Source organism: Salvelinus namaycush, unplaced genomic scaffold, assembly GCF_016432855.1.
Source record: "Salvelinus namaycush isolate Seneca unplaced genomic scaffold, SaNama_1.0 Scaffold117, whole genome shotgun sequence".
In the NCBI taxonomy this organism is placed as follows: domain Eukaryota; kingdom Metazoa; phylum Chordata; class Actinopteri; order Salmoniformes; family Salmonidae; genus Salvelinus; species Salvelinus namaycush.
In genome coordinates this window covers 217,406-240,013 of record NW_024057864.1, presented here as the reverse complement: position 1 = coordinate 240,013, position 22,608 = coordinate 217,406, and the positions used below count along the sequence as shown (strand labels likewise).

Below are 22,608 nucleotides of genomic sequence, written 5' to 3'. Positions count from 1 at the left end.
CTTGAAAGTTGTAATAGTAAAATACACAAAGTGCAATATAGAAATTGGGTCCTGCACCATCAGTTCCTCTTGTCATGTCAGTCATTACTTACCTTAGAAAGCTATTTATAATTAGTCAGAAATGTCCAGATCAACTAGCCCATGTCAGCTAACATATTTTTATATCGTTTTTTTTTGCCCCATATATTATTGTAATTTTCTAATCATTTGAATGCACATTAGACATGGCAAAATGTATAGAATTGCAAGAAAATGTTACTTAAAACGGCTACATTTTCTTTGCACCCCATGACAACATGTGTAGTTTGAAACCTGCAAAATTCTCTACACCAAACGAGAGGGGTGTGAACAGTTTGTGTCAAGAACATTGCTTGTGCCCATAGAAAGACATGGTGTGTGTGCGCAGGGAGGGGGCGCGGGATGTCCCCCCCCAGTGAAAAAGTTTGGGAACCCCTGGTCTAATCCACACACACCGTTGTTCTTACTTGATGACATTGAATCTGAATCTCCCTCTTCTCCTTCTCTCACAGTTCCACTCAGCCCTGGAGTTTTCCTGCAGTTCACCAGCCGCACAGACACCCTCTTCAGACCCCACATTAAGGCACTACCGGGAGAGGCACAACCTGGGGACTCGGGGAGAGGGGAGGGGAGAGATGGGTCCTGAAAACCACAAAAATAAAGACAATCAATTTAGGGTGGGAAAAACTCTCCTACCTGACAAGGAATTTAAAATTCTCAAATTTAAAATTCTCTCATTCTCTGGACCTCCTGCTATAAATGCACTGGAGGAGAATCCTTGAATCCTCTCATTCTCTGGACCTCCTGCTATAAATGCATTGGAGAAGAATCCTTGAATCCACTCATTCTCTGGACCTCCTGCTATAAATGCACTGGAAAAGAATCCTTGAATCCTCTCAGTCTCTGGACCTCCTGCTATAAATGCATTGGAGGAGAATCATTGAATCCTCTCATTCTCTGGACCTCCTGCTGTAAATGCATTGGAGGAGAAAGTCCAAGAGGAGGAACCTCTATTTACCAAGTACATTTACATACAGTGAGCTCCAACAGTATTGGGACAGTGACACATGCTGTTGTTTTTTTGTCTTTGTAGTCCAGCACTTCGGATTTGAAATTATACAATGACTATGAGGTTAAAGTGCAGACTGTCATGTCTAATTTGAGGGTATTTTCATCCATATTGGGTGAATCGTTTAGAAATTACACAACTTTTTGTACAATGTCCCCCTGATTTTAGGGGACCAAAAGTATTGGGACAAGTTCACTTTTATGTGTATTAAAGTAGTAAAAATGGTCGTATTTTGTCCCATATTCATAGCACACAATGATTACATCAAGCGTATGACTCTACAAACGTGTTGGATGCATTTTCTGTTTTGTTTTGGTAGTGTTTCAGATACTTTTGTGCCAAATATAATGGTAAATAGTGTATTGTATCATTTTGGAGTCACTTCTATTGTAAATAAGAATATAATATGTTTCTAAACACTTCTACATTAATGTGGATGCCACCATGATTACGGATAATCCTGAATGAATGGTGAATAATGACGAGTGAGAAAGTTACAGAAGCTACAAAAATATCAACCAAAAGGCACATAGTTAGTCTTCATGAATTTATACTATAAGCCTATATCCTATACTCACACCACCCTCCCTCTGCGCTGGCTTGTACTTCTCTGGAGCCGACTCCGCCTCCAGTCTGTTGCTAGGAAACCAATCGTTGTCCTTCATGTCCCGTTCTCCGTTGCAGTGAATGGCGTCGACATCACCACCACCAAGCTGTCTGGGACTCATGGGTGCCACGCTAGATTCTTCCTGTATTTGTCTGATGTCCTCTTTCAATGTAGAGCTCTGGGAGGGCCAGAAAAGAGCATATTGCCTTGTTTTGGGCTCTGTAGAGGGAAGAGTTTGACTATCGGTAAAAAACAGAGGGTGTAGCTTGCTCTCGACCGTCATATGATTTCAGACATATCACTCACTCATCATCCTAGGATCTTCTGTCGGAGAGCAATTGACGAGCGAACTCTGAATACAAACTACACTCAAATTGAGGTCACCAGAATGCCTATTTAAAACCACATATTGGTTCAACAACTGCATAGTTTGTGCCCCTGTTTTTAAGACAGTACTCACTTGTGTTAATCGGATCTTCAGTCTCCTCCTCTTTCACTCCAAACGGTTGCTCCTCTTCTTCCAATGTGATAGCATCCTCTTCCTTTTTCATTCTGAAAGGTTCTACCTCCTCTTTCACTGTGACAGCCTCGATCCCCTCTTCCTTTTTCACAACAAACGGTATTTCCTCTTCTTTCACTTGAACATCCTGTTCTTCTTTCAGCGTGATAGCCTCCATTTTATATTTTTTCATTCTGAATGCTTCTTCCTCTCCTTTCACTGTAATATCATCATATTCCTCTTTTACGACAACGTTCAGCCTAAGAGCTTCTTTCTCCATCCAGCAGACCTCTTCCATAGCAGGGGGGGAGTAACTTTGTGAGTTCGTGGTCGGGGATGTTAGCTAGCTAGCATTATCGACTACCCTGGTGCTAGGCTCCGTAGCAAATTTAGCAAGCGAATTAAGTTTAAATCAACTAGTACATACGTTAACAGAGCTGTGTTTAAAACACTGGGATTCGTGTAGTTACACAATTATTCAGAACTTCAATGTTTCGAATTCATGTTGGCTAGCATGCTACCGAGGTGGTTGAATCAGTAGCTCTGTTGTTGTTGAAGAAACATCCGGTGCCGTCCACAGGCTTATACGTCACGCAAGAAGCGCCACCTAAAATACTCACATCGCCATCTGTTGACTGGAGTGCGTAACACAGTTTAGAATAAATATTCACTGCATTATTTATTCTGGCAAACAATGTCTGAATGACATAACAAATAATTCCAAATAAGCAAATATGTTTCCTCTTTTGTTACAGCCAATACATTCCTCTAAGTCCTGGATATGAATATGTGCATACTGAATACATACTGAATATATACTGAATATATACTGAATACATATTGAATATATTCTGAATACATACTGAATATATACTGAATATATACTGAATAAATATATACTGAATAAAGTGTACCGTGAAATGCTTACTTACAAGCCCTTAACCAATAGTGCAGTTCAAGAAGATTTAAGAAAATATTTACCAAATAAACTAAAGTAAAAAATTATAAAATAGTAACACAATAAAATAACAGTAACGAGGCTATATACAGGGGGTCAATGTGCGAGGGTACAGGTTAGTTGAGGTAATTTGTACATGTAGGTAGGGGTGAAGTGAGTATGCATAGATAATCAACAGTGAGTAGCAGCAGTGTACAAAACAAATGGAGGGGGTCAATGTAAATAGTCCGGTGGCCATTTGAGTAATTGTTCAGCAGTCTTATGGCTTGGGGGTAGAAGCTGTTAAGGAGCCTTTTGAGCCTAGACTTGGCACTCCGGTACCACTTGCCATGTGGTGGCAGGAAGCTCAGCCTCAGTGATGTACTGGGCCATACGCACTACCCTCTGTATTTCATTTTTTATTTAACTAAGCAAGTCAGTTAAGAGCAAATTCTTATTTACAATGACGGCCTACCGGGGAACAGTAGGTTAACGGCCTACCGGGGAACAGTGGGTTAACTGCCTTGTTCAGGGGCAGAACAGCAGATTTTTACCTTGTCAGCTCGGGGATTCGATCTAACAAGCTTTCGTTTACTGGCCCAACGCTCTAACCACTAGGCTACCTACCGCCTGCGATTGAGATTGTGTCATCTGTGGATCTGTTGGGGCGATATGAGAATTGGAGTGGGTTTAGGGTATCCAGGAGGATGCTGCTGATGTGAGCCATGACCAGCCTTTCAAAGCACTTCATGGTTACCGACGTGAGTGCTACGGGTGCTGAGTAGTTGCCATACCGCTCCACTACAGCCCCGTCAATGTTAATGCAGGCCTGTTTGGCCCACCTTTTCCTGTAGTCCACAATTAACTCCTTTGTCTTGCTCACATTGAGGGAGAGGTTGGTGTCCATCATTGCCGGTGATCAGGCCTACCACTGTTGTTTCGTCAGCAAACTTAATGATGGTGTTGGAGTCGTATTTGGCCACTCAGTCATGCATGAACAGGGAGTACAGGAGGGGACTAAGTACACACCGCTGAGGGGCCCCAGTGTTGAGGATCAGCGTGGCAGACGTGTTGTCGCCTACCCTCACCACCTGGGGGCAGCCCGTCAGGAAGTCCAGGATACAGTTGCAGAGGGAGGTGTTTAGTCCCAGGGTCCTTAGCTTTGTGATGAGCTTCATGGGCACTATGGTGTTGAACACTGAGTTGTAGTCAATGAACAGCATTCTCAATAGGTGTTTCTTTAGTCCAGGTGGGAAAGGGCAGTGTGGAGTGCGATTGAGATTGCGTCATCTGTGGATCTGTTGGGGCGATATGCGAATTGGAGTGGGTTTAGGGTATCCAGGAGGATGCTGTTGATGTGAGCCATGACTAGCCTTTCAAAGCACTTCATGGTTACCGACGTGAGTGCTACGGGGCGGTAATAATTTAGGCTGGTTACCTTCGCTTCCTTGGGCACAGAGACTATGAATATATACTGTTAGAATAGGAATTGAATAGGAATTGTTTTCTCTCTGTTATTTGTTCACATCTAGATGTGAACATACTGGGTCCATACTTGTGAACATTAGACAAATGGTAATTCTCCATCTCAAAATCTGCATCAGCCAATTAAAATCCTCAACGTAGTTACACATGATGTTGCTGTTCTGAAGCTGTTCCAGAAGCTGTTTTTGGTCATAGGTAATGATGGCGGAGACATTATGTACAAAACAAGTAAAGATCAGCGTAAAAAACCCACAAAAAAGTAGCAGAATTAGTCAGGAGACCGTAAAATGGCCTCTATCCACTGCAGCACCACCTTTTCATAAAAACCTGAAAAGATGTCTGGAAAGATTTAGAATGGGCCCTCAGATCCTCCAAAAGTTGTACAGCTGCTCCATTAAGAGCATCTTGACTGGCTGCATCATCACTTGGTATGGCAACTGCTTGGCATCCGACCGCAAGACAATACAGAGGGTGGTGAGGACTGCCCAGTACATCATGTTCCCTGCCATCCAGGACCTCTATACCAGGTCGTGTCAGAGGAAGGCCCGGGAAATTGTCAAAGACCCCACCCACCCAAGCCATAGACTGTTCACTCTCCTACCGCACAGCAAGCGGTTCTGCTACTCTGTTTATTATCTATCCTGCCTAGTCAATTTTACCCCCACCTACATATACATATTACCTCAATTACCTCGTACCCCTGCACATTGGTACTGGTACTAACTGTATATAGCCTCATTACTACCTGGTACCCTTGCACATTGACTCAATACTGGTACTCCTTGTATATAGCCTCATTACTACCTGGTACCCCTGCACATTGACTCAGTAGTCCTTGTATATAGCCTCATTACTACCTGGTGCCCCTGCACGTTGACTCAGTACTGGTACTCCTTGTATATAGCCTCATTACTACCTGGTGCCCCTGCACATTGACTCAGTACTGGTACTCCTTGTATATAGCCTCATTACTACCTGGTACCCCTGCACATTGACTCAGTACTGGTACTCCTTGTATATAGCCTCATTACTACCTGGTACCCCTGCACATTGACTCAGTACTGGTACTCCTTGTATATAGCCTCATTACTACCTATAGGCTCATTACTGTTATTTTTTGTGTTATTATTTTCTATTTGCAAATGTTCTTACTTTTTAACTCTGCATTGTTGGGAAAGGGCTCGTCAGTAACCATTTCATGGTAAAGACCTGTTGTATTCGGTGCATGTGTCAGATACAATTTGATTTGATGTTTACATAGTTGGACGTGATCGAACACTTTTTCATGAAAGCATCCTGGGGCACAAGTTAAGGTCAGTGACATCATGAACTCGACCAAGTACCAGGATCATTTAGCCAAAAACCTGGTTGCCATCTGCCAGTAAGCTGAAACTTAGCCACAAGTATACTGAACAAAAATATAAACGCATCACGCAACAATTTCAAAGATCTCACTGAGTTACAGTTCATATAAGGAAATCAGTCAATTTAAATAAATAAATAAAGCCCTAGTCTATGGATTTCGCATGACTGGGAAACAGATAACTTTTAAAAAATGAGCCTCACAATGGGCCTCAGGATCTCGTCACGGTATCTCTGTGGGTGCAGCAATGGCTGGGCCTGGGAGGGCATAGGCCCACCCACTTGGCAGCCAGGCCCACCCACTGGGGAGCCAGGCCCAGCCATTCAGAAGGAGTTTTTCCCCACAAAAGGGCTTTATTACAGACAGAAATACTCCTCAGCACCCCCCACCCTCAGACGATCCCACAGGTGAAGAAGCCGGATGTGGAGTACCTGGGCTGGCGTGGTTACACGTAGTCTGCAGTTGTGAGGCCGGTTGGACGTACTGCCGAATGCTGTAAAACAACGTTGGAGGCAGCTTATAGTAGAGAAATTAACATTCAATTCTGGCAACAACTCTGGTGGGCATTCCTGCAGTCAGTGTGCCATTTTCACGCTACCTGTGTTGTGTGACAAAACTGCAGATTTTAAAGTGTCCTTTTATTGTACCCAGCACTTGGTGCACCTGCGTAATGATCATGCTGTTTAATAATCAGCTTCTTGAAATGCTACACCTGTCAGGTGGATGGATTATCTTGGCAAAGGAGAAATGCTCACTAACAGGGATATAAACAAATTTGTGCACACAATTTGAGAGAAATAAGATTTTTGTGCATATGGAACATTTCTGGGATTTATTATTTCAGCTCATGAAACATGGGACCAACACTTTACATGTTGCATTTATATTTTGATTCAGTGTAAACATTTTTCAATGGCAATCTCAGTCTCTGGACAGGAACCTCATTGAAAACCTGTGGTTTGAATTGAAGAAGGCAGTCCTTAAGCTCAGACTGAAGCATATCAAGGATCTGGAAAGATTCTGTATGGAGGAATGGTCTAAGATCCCTCCCAGTGTGTTCTAGAACTCATTAAACATCTGGTAGGATTCTGTATGGAGGAATGGTCTAAGATCCCTCCCAGTGTGTTCTAAAACTCATAAAACATCTGGTAGGATTCTGTATGGAGGAATGGTCTAAGATCCCTCCCAGTGTGTTCTAGAACTCATAAAACATCTGGTAGGATTCTGTATGGAGGAATGGTTTAAGATCCCTCCCAGTGTGTTCTAGAACTCATTAAACATCTGGTAGGATTCTGTATGGAGGAATGGTCTAAGATCCCTCCCAGTGTGTGTCAGGTTTTGGCCAGGACTGTTCAGGTTTTGGTCACTAGATGTCCCCATTGCACCTTTTTTGAACCTTTTGTTTTTTCCTTGCTCTAATTATTGTTTGCACCTGTGTGTCGTTCCCTTGTTGGTATTTAAACCCTGTGTGTTCCTCAGTTTTTTGCTCAGTGTTTGTATGTTAGCACCCAGCCCCAGCCATGCTGTTAACATTTTCTCTTGTTGGATTTTCCAGAGGTTCTCTGGTTTTGTTCTTGTGTATTTTGGATTAGTCTTTTGAGGTTTGTTTTTTCCCTTGCTGTTCTTACCACTTTGTGGATTTTCTTTGTATTTTGGAAGATATCTATTTTTGTCTCTTGGCTTTTCTTTTGACGTTGTGGATTTATATTTTTGCCGGAAGATCTTTCCTTTGATTAAACCACCGTCTCTAGTACTGCTGTGTCTGCCTCATCTTCTGGGTTCTGCCGATTATTAGTGACTGTTTCTCACACCGGGTCCTGACAGTGTGTTCTAGAACTCATTAAACATCTGGTAGGATTCTGTATGGAGGAATGGTCTAAGATCCCTCCCAGTGTGTTCTAGAACTCATAAAACATCTGGTAGGATTCTGTATGGAGGAATGGTCTAAGATCCCTCCCAGTGTGTTCTAGAACTCATTAAACATCTGGTAGGATTCTGTATGGAGGAATGGTCTAAGATCCCTCCCAGTGTGTTCTAGAACTCATTAAACATCTGGTAGGATTCTGTATGGAGGAATGGTCTAAGATCCCTCCCAGTGTGTTCTAGAACTCATAAAACATCTGGTAGGATTCTGTATGGAGGAATGGTCTTAGAACCAATGTGAACTCAAGTCATAAAACCTTTCAGAAAAAACGCTCTGTGCTGTTATCCTCGCAAGTGGAGGGTGCTGGATTATTGAAAACAAGGGGTACCAATAATTACTTAATTACTTGTTAAACAACTTGTTGTGCATGTCATCAGAAGGGGCCACCATCGCAATGTAAAACAATGGCCCAAATGCAAACAATGGAGCAAATAGCTTGATTATCTGTAGAGGAATGACACAGGAAGATAAACAAAGAAATAACATGCACACACAAACACAGATTGGCTAAAGTTTGAAACATATAATTTAATCACAGGTTGTTTCTATGGAAACTGACATACTCTATATTCAAACTGACATGTGACATTTCTGTAAAAAAACAAAAAAAACAATAAAAACCACTTTGTACAATTCGATTTCAGGTGACATGAACCAAAACACATTCCCAATCAAATACAAAGTGCATATAAAAAGTCTACACCCCCTTCTACTTTCCCCACAGTTTGTTGTCAGGGCCTCAGAGTTTCATGCATTTAAATAAGGACTCTGAGATAGGTCTCTACCAACTTTAAACGTGTAGATTTGGCAATATAGTTCCTTGGGCTAGTGTTGATGGACAGCAATCTTCAAGTCATGCCACACATTGTTTATTGTATTTAGGTCGGTGCTCTGACTGGGCCACTCAAGGACATTTACCTTTTTATTCCTGAGCCACTCCACTGTATCTTTGACTGTGTGCTTCGGCTAGTTGTCATGCTGAAAGATGAACATCCCGTTTTCAGCTTTCTTGCAGAGGTCAGCAGGTTTTGCTCAATGACTTTTCTGTACATTTCTGCTCCCTTCTATCCCCATAACATGATGCTGCCACCACCATGCTTCACAGTAGGGATGGTGTTCTTTCGGTGATATTGCCGTGTTGTGTTTGCGCCAAATGTAAAATATTGCAATTAGGACAAAAAGTTTAATTTGGCAACAGTTTATTTTTTTTGCCTACTTCAAAACGGGATTCAAGGTGGGCTTTCTTGAGTAATGGCTTCCTTTTTGCCACCCTACCATACATGCCAGATTTGTGGAGTGCTTTGGATATTGTTGTCACATGCACACTTTGACCAGTCTTGGCCATAGAAGCCTGTAGCTCTTTCAAAGTTTCCATTGGCATCCTGGCATCCTCTCTGATCAGTCTCCTACTTACTCAGTCTTTTCCAAAGCTCCTTGGTACTCATTGTTGAGTATTTGCTTTGCAATTCACTACCCAGGAGAGGGATCCTAGAGGAACTGCTGAATTTATCCTGAAATCATGTGAATCACGACAGTTTAACACAAGGTGATCGATTACACCTGAGCTAATTTACGATCGCTATTACAAGGTGGACACAGATCCGACCAAGCTACTTCAACTTAAATGTTTTTATTGATTTTCCCCCAAAAAATATAAAATATATTTTTCCCTTGGAAGTTGCGGGGTAGGATGTGTAGATCAATGGAGAAAAAAAGTATTTGAATACATTTGAATTCCAAATCAAAACAAATCCAACTTTATTTGTCACATGCGCCGAATACAACAGGTGTAGTAGACCTTACAGTGAAATGCTTACTTAAGAGCCCCTAACCGACAGTGCAGTTTCAAAAAATACGGATAAGAATAATAGATAAAAGTAACATGTAATTAAAGAGAATTCCAGGCTATAAGGCAACAAAAGGTGAATCATTTGAAAGGCGTTGCAGACTCTCTATAGGTACGATACGTATAAGACAATGGACTCTGTGTTTTCTGTTGGACTAACGGGGCTACATTCATTCTATATGCTATTTTCTCCATTGTTTATATTTGTGTTGGTGGCTCACTGACATTTGTGTCTTACAGAGTGTGACTTTAAGGGAAAACTATGTTCACATCTTACAGAGTATGACTTTAAGGGAAAACTATGTTCACATCTTACAGAGTGTGACTTTAAGGGAAAACTATGTTCACATCTTACAGAGTATGACTTTAAGGGAAAACTATGTTCACATCTTACAGTGTGTGACTTTAAGGGAATACTATGTTCAGAGATTATGGGGGGGCAACTCCATATGCCCCTTTAAAGCCACACTCTATTAGATACAAATGTCAGAGTGAGCCACCAAAGCAAATATCAACAATGGAGAAAATAGCATATATCACTTGATTATGTGTAGTGCTGGAGGAATGACACACACAGATATAAACACACCAAGAAAGAAAACACAGCCAGAGTTTGAAAATGATCATTTAAATCACAGAGCATCTACATTCAAACATACAAACTCTACTTTCAAACTGACATACTCCATATTCAGTTCATGTGTTTAAATAAAAAACTTAAAAATGTATTTTGGAATGCGCTTTATACAATTTTATTTCATGTGGAATAAACAAAAGCACAATTTCTCAGTCAAAAATATGAGACAAGTGTGGGAGCAGTATGTGTGTTCTCTCATGAACTTTAAGTCCATTTGATGTGTTATATTCCTTTCCACACTGTGAGCAGTGGTAAGGCTTCTCCCCTGTGTGTGTTACCTCATGGTCTTTCAGGTGCCCTAACTGGGTAAATATCTTCCCACACTGGGAGCATTCATAACGTTTCTCTCCACTGTGGATTCTTTCATGCTTTTTCAGTTGCTGAAACAAGGTAAATTTAATTCCACAGTGGGAGCAGTGAAATGTCTTCTCCCGTGTATGTCTTTTCTCATGCCTTTTCAAGTACTGTAAATTCCTAAAACTCTTTTCACAATGTGAACAGCAGAAAATCTTTTCTACGGAATGTGTTTGCTCATGGTTTTTCAGGGACCCTGATGTGGAAAAACTCTTTCCACACTGGGAGCAGGGGTAAGGCTTCTCTCCTGTATGTGTCCTCTCATGTGATTTCAGGTCCCATAACCGGGGGAAACTCTTTTCACACTGGGAGCATTGGTGGGGCTTCTCTCCTGTATGTTTTCTTACATGATCTTTCAGGGTCCCTAAAGAGGTAAATCTATTTCCACATTGAGTGCAGTGGTAAGGCTTCTCTCCTGTGTGTATTCTTTCGTGTGATTTCAGGCTTCCTAACCTAGAAAAACTCTTTCCACACTGGGAGCAGTGGTGTCGTCTTGCTGGTTTAGACGTCTCTGGGTCTGGTTCCCCTGAAGGACTCTTCCCGCTGTCAGAATGAAAGTCTAGTCTCTCTCCTGCCAAAGACAGACAGTATTTAGTAAACAGGGAGACCTGGGCCCATATTCACAGAGCGTCTCATAGTAGGAATGCTGATCTGTCCATACAATCTCATTCATTATTATATAAAAGTCAATACTGATGCTAGTTCAGCACGCTTTGTGGATACGAGCCCTGAATAAAACATCCACATTATCAAACTGTCTTCTCTGAGGTTTAATCCAGACTAAATCCCTCAATAACCTGAGGTAATAAAAAACAACAACATTTAATCCAGAATAATCAAATGAGCAATATATGATCCTGTATGGTCTTAATTCTGTCCACTGAAAAGGCAAGATTTCAACCAAATGTCATGAAATCAGATATGAGTTGGTTGTAATTAAAGGATATATGATGCGGTATCATAGATATTTTAAATCAGATCAGTCTGTCTTACCTCATAGCTAAAATATGAAGGACCTAATAACACCATAGATATTTTAAATCAGATCAGTCTGTCTTACCTCATAGCTAAAATATGAAGGACCTAATAACACCATAGATATTTTAAATCAGATCAGTCTGTCTTACCTCATAGCTAAAATATGAAGGACCTAATAACACCATAGATATTTTAAATCAGATCAGTCTGTCTTACCTTATAGCTAAAATATGATGGACCTAACAACACCATAGATATTTTAAATCAGATCAGTCTGTCTTACCTTATAGCTAAAATATGATGGACCTAACAACACCATAGATATTTTAAAAACAAACGACGCAGAATTTCAATCCTGTTTGTAAGATTTCAAATAGGATCAAAATCAAATATTTTGTCTTGATCAATGACCAAGATATGTCTGTCTCATGGTAGAGTGGGGTATGACTGGCAGAAAGGGTCAACTTTGATCTGATTCTAGACATATCACTCTCATCGTCCTATGACCTTCATTGAAGAGGTATTGATGAGCGAACTCCAAATATCAAACCGATATCTAATGCAGGGGGTCTCCAGCAGGTCATAGGTCGACAAACAATAACGAAAGTAAATGCAGTTTTTCATGTGTTCCACCGCAAACAGTCATAAACAAATCTCACAAGTACCTACAAAGCATTGCATGGGCTTGCTCCTACCTATCTTTCCGAGTTGGTCCTGCCGTACATACCTACACGTACGCTACAGTCACAAGACGCAGGCCTCCTTACTGTCCCTAGAATTTCTAAGCAAACAGCTGGAGGCAGGGCTTTCTCCTATAGAGCTCCATTTTTATGGAATGGTCTGCCTACCCATGTGAGAGACGCAGACTCGGTCTCAACTTTTAAGTCTTTATTGAAGACTCATCTCTTCAGTAGGTCCTATGATTGAGTGTAGTCTGGCCCAGGAGTGTGAAGGTGAACGGAAAGGCACTGGAGCAACGAACCGCCCTTGCTGTCTCTGCCTGGCCGGTTCCCCTCTCTCCACTGGGATTCTCTGCCTCTAACCCTATTACAGGGGCTGAGTCACTGGCTTACTGGTGCTCTTACATGCCGTTCCTAGGAGGGGTGCATCACTTGAGTGGGTTGAGTCACTGATGTGATCTTCCTGTCTGGGTTGGCGCCCCCCCTTGGGTTGTGCCGTGACGGAGATCTTTGTGGGTTATACTCAGCCTTGTCTCAGGATGGTAAGTTGGTGGTTGAAGATATCCCTCTAGTGGTGTGGGGGCAGTGCTTTGGCAAAGTGGGTGGGGTTATATCCTTCCTGTTTGGCCCTGTCTGGGGGTATCCTCGGATGGGGCCACAGTGTCTCCCGACCCCTCCTGTCTCAGCCTCCAGTATTTATGCTGCAGTAGTTTGTGTCGGGGGCTAGGGTCAGTCTGTTAAATCTGGAGTATTTCTCCTGTCTTATCTGGTGTCCTGTGTGAATTTAAGTATGCTCTCTCTAATTCTCTTTCTCGGAGGACCTGAGCCCTAGGACCATGCCTCAGGACTACCTGGCCTGATGACTCCTTGCTGTCCCCAGTCCACCTGGCCATGCTGCTGCTCCAGTTTCAACTGTTCTGCCTGCGGCTATGGAACCCTGACCTGTTCACCGGACGTGCTACCTGTCCCAGACCTGCTGTTTTCAACTCTCTAGAGACAGCAGGAGCGGTAGAGATCCTCTGAATGATCGGCTATGAAAAGCCAACTGACATTTACTCCTGAGGTGCTGACCTGTTGTACCCTCGACAACCACTGTGATTATTATTATTTGACCATGCTGGTCATCTAGGAACATTTGAACATCTTGGCCATGTTCTCTTATAATCTCCACCCGGCACAGCCAGAAGAGGACTGGCCACCCCTCATAGCCTGGTTCCTCTCTAGGTTTCTTCCTAGGTTTTGGCCTTTCTAGGGATTTTTTCCTAGCCACCGTGCTTCTACACCTGCATTGCTTACTGTTTGGGGTTTTAGGCTGGGTTTCTGTACAGCACTTTGTGACATCAGCTGATGTAAGAAGGGCTTTATAAATACATTTGATTGATTGATTGGTTGGTGACCCAACTGAGGTTTGTGACTACTATGATTTCTTGAAGTAGCAGAAACAGCAAGCTCCCAGCTACTATCTAAGCAACACAACATTGACATTATCCCCACCCCTGATTAGACACTATTGGCTTAAAAAAAGCCAAACCTTACACAATATCTGCCAATTCATCTCCAGAAATATTGCCCCCGTCTGTCTGTGTGGTGCGTGTGTTTGTCTATCACTTTGTCTGAAGCCAGTTGATGTCATAACCGTCTTGTGGGTTGATGGAAATACTTTTCCCAAAATCGTATAAATTAAATGTTAACTGCAAAGTAGGCTTACCTGGCAGAAGTATATCCCGAGGAAGTGTAACTTGCCTACCTGGTTAAAAAAAGGTGGGGGGATTATTATTATTTTTTATACATTATTTGTTATTTGCATAACTTTGTCATGAAATGAGCAGCAGCAGTACAGAACCATCGCTAGACCGGCTCATTAGATGGAACATTCCTCACTCGCTCGACAGGCAATTAAAGGGCCAGATGAACAATTAAAGGGGATGTCAGTTTTTTTCCAGACCTAAAAAAAGTATTATAATGTGATTTAACCATTGACATATTCTCAGAACATCCAGTTTCATTGTTTCTCTATAAAACAATTTTGAATGAAAAAACAAAATCTAAAACCAGAAAAGTAAAACAGAGAAAACATAATTTGAGAAAGTAATAAACAAAATCATAGATTTTATAGGGCCCCCCATAGAGTTGTTAATTAACCATTATTTTACCAGGTATATTGACAGAAAACATAGTGCACTACAATCTCTTGTACACTAAGGACCTGGGGAAGAGTTGACAACATAGTGCACTACTTTCTCTTGTACACTATGTTGCCAACTCTTCCCCAGGTCCTTAGTGTACAAGAGAAAGTAGTGTACTAAAGACACGGGAAGAGTTTCAGTTTCCCCAGTGTTTTTACCCACACACCACTCCTGGACAGGAGAATGGAAGTTTCCCCAGTGATTTTACCCACGCACTGCTCCTGGACAGGAGAATGGAAGTTTCCCCAGTGATTTTACCCACGCACTGCTCCTGGACAGGAGAAGGGCAGCTTCCCCAGTGTTTTTACCCACACACCGCTCCTGGACAGGAGAATGGAAGTTTCCCCAGTGATTTTACCCACGCACTGCTCCTGGACAGGAGAAGGGCAGCTTCCCCAGTGGTTTTACCCACGTGAGAAGAAGAATGTGCCTAATTGAAAGCTAGAAAAAAATTAAGACTGTACTCACTGGTGTTAATCAGATCTCCAGTCTCGTCTTCTTCCTCCTCCAATGTGACAGTAATCTCCCCCTCTTCCTTCATTTCAAAAAGATGCTCCTCTTCTTTCAATGTGACAGTCACCACATCCTCCTCTTTCACTACTAACACGGTATCCTCCTCTTTCTGTTCATCCCCCTCCTCTTTCACTCTGAAAGCTTCTTCCTCTTCTTTCACTGTAACATCCTCTTCTTCTTTCAATGTTGAAGCGTCCTCTTCCTTCACTGTAACATCCTGTTCTTCTTTCACTGTGATAGCTTCCTCCACGTCCTCTTCTTTTACAGTAAATTCTTCTTCTTTCACGTAAATGTTCAGCCCTGGAGTTTCTTTCTCCGTCGAACAGACCTCATTTTCTTTAGCAGGGGGAGAGTAGCTTAGTGAGCTCATGGTCGGGAACGTGAACTAGCTAGCTAGCTATTTAGCATTAGCGACTAGCCTAATGCTGAGCTAACTTAACAAGCCAGATAGCTGACAACGTAAATATGAGCTTAAATGGATTAACTAGTACATACATATACAGTGTGTTTAAAACACTGTGATTAATATACACAAAATTAGTCCAAAGAGCTTCAATGTGTCATGTTTGCTAGCGAGTTACCGAGATGTTTGTTGAAGAAACCCCCCGTCCCGTCCCGTCCACTAGAGTTTCCGTCACTCGAAAAACATCACCTGAAAGACTCCCATCGCCGTCTGCTGACTGGAGTTGGAAACGCAGTTTAATAAACAAAAATAATTCTGGCAAACAACGTCAAAACAAATAATTGTAAAAATAACCAGACGTGTTTTCTCTTAGTTCTTACAGATAATAATTTGCTCTAGGCAGACGTAGAATCTGAATCGTATGGTTGCTAGTGGAGCGCGGGTCAGCTGATTGTTCACCCGCAATTGATAATAACTAATCCGCAACCGCCCGACTCCATGTGAAAAAGTGTTAAATCTGAGGCACGTACACGACTCTAACCCGCTAATATTAGGAAATACGCCGTAGACTACAGTCAGATAAAAAAAACATTTTACAGAGAGTGCATGAATTTTTTGTTGTTGCCTGATCGAGATGTTTCTGCTTATAATTCTCGACATTTTCGGACGCTATTTGTTAGGCTAGTCAACTTGTCTATAATTAGATACATCAATTAAAATACAATCACATACACATATTTAGCAGATGTTTGTGTTCCTAGCTCCAACAGTATAGTTGTATCTAACAATTCACACATCTAAAAGTAAAATAATAGAATTAAGAAATATATAAATATTAGGAAGAGCAATGTCAGAGTGGCATTGACTAAATACAGTAGAATAGAATATGGTACATACATATGAGATGAGTAAAGCAGCATGTAAACATTATTAGAAGTGACTCGTGTTCCATTATTGAAGTGGCCAGTGATTCCATGTCTATGTATATAGGGAAGCAGCTTCTAAGGGTTTGAGTAGCCAGGTGGTAGCTGGCAAGTGACGGCTGTTTAACAGTCTGATGGCCTTGAGATAGAAGCTGTTTTTCAGTCTCTCAGTCCAGCTTTGATGCACCTGTACTGACCTCTCCTTCTGGATGATAGCAGGGTGAACAGGCCGTGGCTCGGGTGATTGATGTCCTTGATGATCTTTTTGTCCTTCCTGTGACATCGGGTGCTGTAGGTGTCCTGGAGGGCAGGTAGTGTGCCTCCCGGTGATGCGTTGGGAAGACTGTACCACCCTCTGGAGAGCCCTGCGGTTGCGGGCGGTGCCGTTGCCGTACCAGGTGGTGATGCAGCCCGACAGAATGCTCTCAATTGTGTATCTGTAATAGTTTCTGAGGGTCTTAGTGCCCAAGACACATTATTTCAGCCTCCTGAGGTTGAAGAGGTGCTGTTGCGCCGCCTTCACCACACTGTATGTCAGGGTGGACCATTTCAGATTGTCAGTGATGTGTACGCTGAGGAACTTGAAGCTTTCCACCTTCTTTACTGCAGTCCCGTCGATGTGGATAGGGGGATACTCCCTCTGCTGTTTCCTGAAGTCCATGATCAGCTCCTTCGTTTTGTTGACGTTGAGGGAGAGGTTATTTTCCTGACACCACACTCCGAGGGCCCTCACCTCCTCCCTGTAGGCTGTCTCAACATTGTTGGTAACCAAGCCAACAATGTTTAGTAAACAACAATGTTTACTGTTGTGTCACCTGCAAACTTGATGATTGAGTTGGAGGCGTGCGTGGCCACGCAGTCATGGGTGAACAGGGAGTACAGGAGGGGGCTGAGCATGCACCCTTGTGAGTCCCCTGTGTTGAGGATCAGCGAAGTGGAGATGCTGTTTCCTACCTTCACCACCTGGGGGCGGCCCGTCAAGAAGTCCAGGACCCAGTTGCACAGGGCGGGGTTCAGACCCAGGGCCCCGAGCTTAATGATGAGCTTGGAGGGTACTATGGTGTTGAAGGCTGAGCTGTAGTCAGTGAACAGCATTCTTACATAGGTATTCCTCTTGTCCAGATGGGATAGTGCAGTGTGCAGTCCCATGGCGATTGCATCATCTGTGGACCTATTGGGTCCGTAAGCAAATTGAAGTGGGTCTAAGGTGTCAGGTTAGGTAGAGGTGGTATGATCCTTAACTAGCCTCCCAAAGCACTTCATGATGACATGATTGTCATTTAGTTCAGTTACCTTTGCTTTCTTGGGTACAGGAACAATGCTGGACATCTTGAAGCAAGTGGGGACAGCAGACTGGGATAGGGAGAGATTGAATATGTCCGTAAACACTCCAGCCAGCTGGTCTGCGTATGCTTTGAGGACGCGGGTGCCGTCTGGGCTGGCAGCCTTGCGAGGGTTAACAGCTTAAATGTCTTATTCACGTCTGCCACGGAGGACGAGAGCCCACAGTCCTTGGGAGCGGGCTGCGTCGGTGGCACAGTGTTATCCTCAAAACGGCTTCTATTCTGTCAGTATATGTTGCCTTAGAAGACTAAATGAACCCGTGCTCACTAGAATAATGTCATACATCGATAGAGTGAATGCTGAAATCTAGTTGTAATCGGTAAAATTCTCTCTGTCATCTCTGCTTCTTTCACGGATCAAAGACGTTTAGGGACTTGGGAGAAAATGCAACAAAACATTTTATTTAAAATCGGGAAAGACTTTCTGTGCAACATTTCCAAATGTCATCAGTTTGACGCGTTGTAAGGAAATTGAAAGCTGTGAAAACAACCCAAAATGTTTCTGATAAGATTACAGTTCGGCTAGGATGGATATTTTATGTGCTTGAAATACTAATCAGCTTTGATCATGTTGATAAAAGACAGCACCTCTACCGGTGGTATCTAACTGCTCATTCGCATTCTCTCAAGATGCTGAAAGAAATACATCATATTTCTCCACTCTTGTTCCCGATTAAGAATTTTGCCTACATTTGGTGTATAATTTTCCTGCACGACATGCTTAATTCTGCAGGAGGTAATATTAAGGCTGTGTGAGAGGTTATAGACCTACAGTCTATAATTTAACACATCTGAACAGAAGGCGACAGTTCCCTTGATGTGCCGTAGCCCTATTTGAAGCCCCCATCTTGTGACTGTTGAATTTGTGTATTACCTCACAATCACCACACTGCTTTCATCCTCTTTTATCACTTCACACAGCCTGGTCTCATAGACTAAACGTTACATAATTAATGTAAATCTGAGACTATCAAATTTGGTCTTAAAACACGAATGTCTAGAAACCCAAAGGTTGCGAGTTCGAATATCATCATGGACTACTTTAGAAGTAACATAGTCAACGTACATCCGACTCATCAAATTATTTATTTATTTAACTAGGCAACTCAGTTAAGAACAAATTCTTATTTTCAATGACAGCCTAGGAACAGTGGCCTTGTTCAGGGGCAGAACAACAGATTTGTACCTTGTCAGCTCAGGGATTCGAACTTGCAACCTTTCAGTTACTTAGCCCAACGCTCTAACCACTAGGCTACCCTGCCGCCCCTTTGAATGAAGAGATACAACAGTCCAGCTTGAGTGTTTTTTTTTGCAAGTCATTACATTTTCAGCTTGATGTCTGCTACACAAATTAACTCAATGAAATGCAACAAAATTCAAGAGTTTTCATGGTTAAAAATCAAGAAATGCACAAGGGTAGAATCAAGAAATGCATTTTATTCATCTGGAAAAGTATTTACATTTTGAAATACCAATATCCAAATCATATAATGAACATCTAAGTGTTTATACATGAACACAATCAATCAAAACTCATAATTAAAATCATGTCTTGAGAAGAAAAAACAACAAATGTAGGCATATTTTTGAGTAAGCTTTCATACATACAAACCAAAAGACACAAATTATTAGTAAAAATATCAAATATACAGTTGAAGTCGGAAGTTTACATACAACTTAAACAAATACATTAAACTCAGTTTTTCCCAATTCCTGACATTTAATCCTAGTAAAAATTTCCTGTCTTAGGTCAGTTAGGATCACCACTTTATTGTGAGAATGTGAAATGTCAGAATAATAGTAGAGAGAATGTTTTATTTCAGCTTTTATTTCTTTCATCACATTCCCAGTGCGTCAGAAGTTTACATACACTCAATTAGTATTTGGTAGCATTTCCTTTAAATTGTTTAACTTGGGTCAAACGTTTCGGGTAGCCTTCCACAAGTGTCCCACAATAAGTTTGGCAAATTTTGGCCCATTTCTCCTGACAGAGCTTGTGTAACTGAGTCAGGTTTGTAGGCCTCCTTGCTCGAACATGCTTGTTCAGTTCTGCCCACAAATTTTCTGTAGGATTGAGGTCAGGGCTTTGTGATGGCCCGTCCAATATCTTGACTTTGTTGTCCTTAAGCCATTTTGGCACAACTTTGGAAGTATGCTTGGGGTCATTGTCCATTCGGAAGACCCATTTGCGACCAAGCTTTAACTTCCTGACTGATGTCTTGAGATGTTGCTTTAATATATCCACATAATTTTCTTCCCTCATGATGCCATCTATTTTGTGCAGTGCACCAGTCCCTCCTGCAGCAAAGCACCCACACAGCATGATGCTGCCACCCCCGTGCTTCACGGTTGGGATGGTGTTCTTCAGTTTGCAAGCCTCCCCCCTTTTCCTCCAAACATAACATTGGTCATTCTGGCCAAACAGTTCTATTTTTGTTTCATCAGACCAGAGGACGTTTCTCCCAAAATTACGATCTTTGTCCCCATGTGCAGTTGCAAACCGTAGTCTGGCTTTTTTATGGCGGTTTTGGAGCAGTGGCTTCTTCCTTGCTGAGCGGCCATTCAGGTTATGTCGATATAGGACTCGTTTTACTGTGGATATAGATACTTTTGTAACTGTTCCCTCCAGCATCTTCCCAAGGTCCTTTGCTGTTGTTCTGGGATTGATTTGCACTTTTCACACCAAAGTACATTCATCTCTAGGAGACAGAACGCATTTCCTTCCTGAGTGGTATGATGGCTGCGTGGTCCCATGGTGTTTATACTTGCGTACTATTGTTTTTGCAGATGAATGTGGTACCTTCAGGCGTTTGGAAATTGCTCCCAAGGATGACTCAGACTTGTGGAGGTCTACAATGTTTTTCTGAGGTCTTGCCTGATTTCTTTTGATTTTCCCATGATGTCAAGCAAAGAGACACTGAGTTTGAAGGTAGGCCTTGAAATACATCCATAGGTACACCTCCAATTGACTCAAATGATGTCAACTAGCCTATCAGAAGCTTCTAAAGCCATGACAACATTTTCTGGAATTTTCCAAGCTGTTTAAAGGCACAGTCAACTTAGTGTATGTAAACTTCTGACCCACTGGAATTGTGATACAGTGAATTATAAGTGAAAGAATCTGTCTATAAACAATTGTTGAAAAAATTACTTGTGTCACGCACAAAGTAGATGCCCTAACCGACTTGCCAAAACTATAGTTTGTTAACAAGAAGTTTGTGGAGTGGTTGAAAAACGAGTTTTAATGATTCCAACCTAAGTGTATGTAAACTTCTGACTTTAACTATATACAGTAACAGTCAAAAATGTGGACACACCTACTCATTCAAGGGTTTTTCTTTATTTTTACTATTTTCTACATTGTAGAATAATAGTAAAGACATCAAAACTATGAAATAACACATATGGAATGATGTAGTAACCAAAAAACTGTTAAACAAATCAAAATATGTTTTAGATTTGAGATTCTTCAAAGTAGCCACCCTTTGCCTTGATGACAGATTTGCACACTCTTGGCATTCTCTCAACCAGCTTTTCCCCTCATCAATCTACACACACCAAAAAAAATATTACATTTACAAAAGTATTCAGACCCTTTACTTTGTTGAAGTACCATTGGCAGCGATTACAATCTCGAGTCTTCTTGGGTGTGACGCTACAAGTTTGGCACACCTGTATTTGGGGAGTTTCTCCTATTCTTCACTGCAGATCCTTTCAAGCTCTGCCAGTAAAAATAAAGAAAATCCTTGAATGAGTAGGTGTGTCCAAACTTTTGACTGGTACTGTATGTCAAAACACAGCCTCTCTATTCTCTCATGTGATTGCAGGTCCTCTTACTGGGAAAATGTCTTTCCACAATGAGAACATTGGAAAGGCTTCTATCCTGTGTGTGTTCCTTCATGCCTTTTCAGGTTCACTAACTGGGTAAAACTCTTTCCACATTGGGAGCATTGGAAAGGCTTCTCTCCTGTGTGTGTCATCTCATGCTTTTTCAGTGTCCCTAAATAGGTAAAACTCTTTCCACACAGGGAGCAGTGGAAAGGCTTCTCTCCTGTGTGTATTCTCTCATGCATTTTCAAGTTCCCTAAGCAGGCAAAACCTTTTCCACACTGGGAGCATTGGAAAGGCTTATCTCCTGTGTGTGTCCGCTCATGTGATTTCAGGTCCCCTTGCTGGGTAAAGCTCTTTCCACAGTCTAAGCAGTGGTAGGGCTTCTCCCCTGTGTGTGTTCTCAAATGCCTATTCAGGTTCCCTAACCGGGTAAAACTCTTTCCACACTGAGAGCATTGGAAAGGCCTCTCTGCTAAGTGTGTTCTCTCATGTGATTTAAGGACCTCTGATGAGTAAAAGAAAAAATTGCACTGGGAGCATTGATATGGCATCTCTCCAGTGTGTTTTCTTGCATGCACTTTAAGATGGTCTGAGTGTCTAAAACCCTTTCCACACTGGGAGCAGTAGAAAGGGTTCTCTCCTGTGTGTGTTTTCTTATGTTCTTTCAGGTGCCCTAACCTGATAAATCTCTTTCCACACTGGGAGCAGTCGTGTGGTCTTACTGGTTTGGATGTCTTTGGGGCTGCTTCTTCTGAAGGACTCTTCCCGCTGTGAGAGTCTGGTCTCTCTTCTGTCAAAGACAAACATAGTATTTGGTTAAAATGAGACCTGAATGAAACCTCCACACAATAAAATGGTCTATGAGGTTTAATCTAGACTAGATCCCTCAATAAAAGAGCAGAGCGCGTCATCACAGAGTGGCTGTAGTGCTTTGCAAATACAAACACTATTACATTTAAGGTGGGTTTCACCAACATGGGTTAACTCTTAAACTGGGTTAAATCAAGGTTTA

General features: G+C 42.0%; 1 protein-coding gene and 1 pseudogene across 1 annotated transcript; both read right to left on the bottom strand.

The window, feature by feature from the left end:
* Positions 1–324: 324 nt before the first annotated feature.
* On the bottom strand, positions 325–2,726 carry LOC120035972. The gene is made up of 3 exons (XM_038982459.1): positions 2,155–2,726; positions 1,666–1,913; positions 325–660 (listed from the first exon to the last, which is right to left on the bottom strand). The coding sequence occupies exons 1-3, from the start codon at positions 2,489–2,491 to the stop codon at positions 325–327; spliced, it is 921 nt and encodes a 306-aa protein (XP_038838387.1). The 5' UTR covers positions 2,492–2,726.
* Positions 2,727–10,125: 7,399 nt separating this feature from the next.
* LOC120035971 lies at positions 10,126–22,403 on the bottom strand (annotated as a pseudogene).
* Between the last annotated feature and the right edge of the window lie 205 nt (positions 22,404–22,608).

Bases quoted from the DNA above. Each gene is read 5' to 3' on its own strand.
- LOC120035972 (XM_038982459.1), bottom strand. From the start codon at position 2,491: ATGGAAGAGGTCTGCTGGATGGAGAAAGAAGCTCTTAGGCTGAACGTT. The intron at 1,914-2,154 runs GTGAGTACTGTC...TTCCCTCTACAG, and splicing joins TGAAGATCCGATTAACACAA to AGCCCAAAACAAGGCAATAT. The intron at 661-1,665 runs GTGAGTATAGGA...TGTGGTTTTCAG, and splicing joins CAGCGCAGAGGGAGGGTGGT to GACCCATCTCTCCCCTCCCC.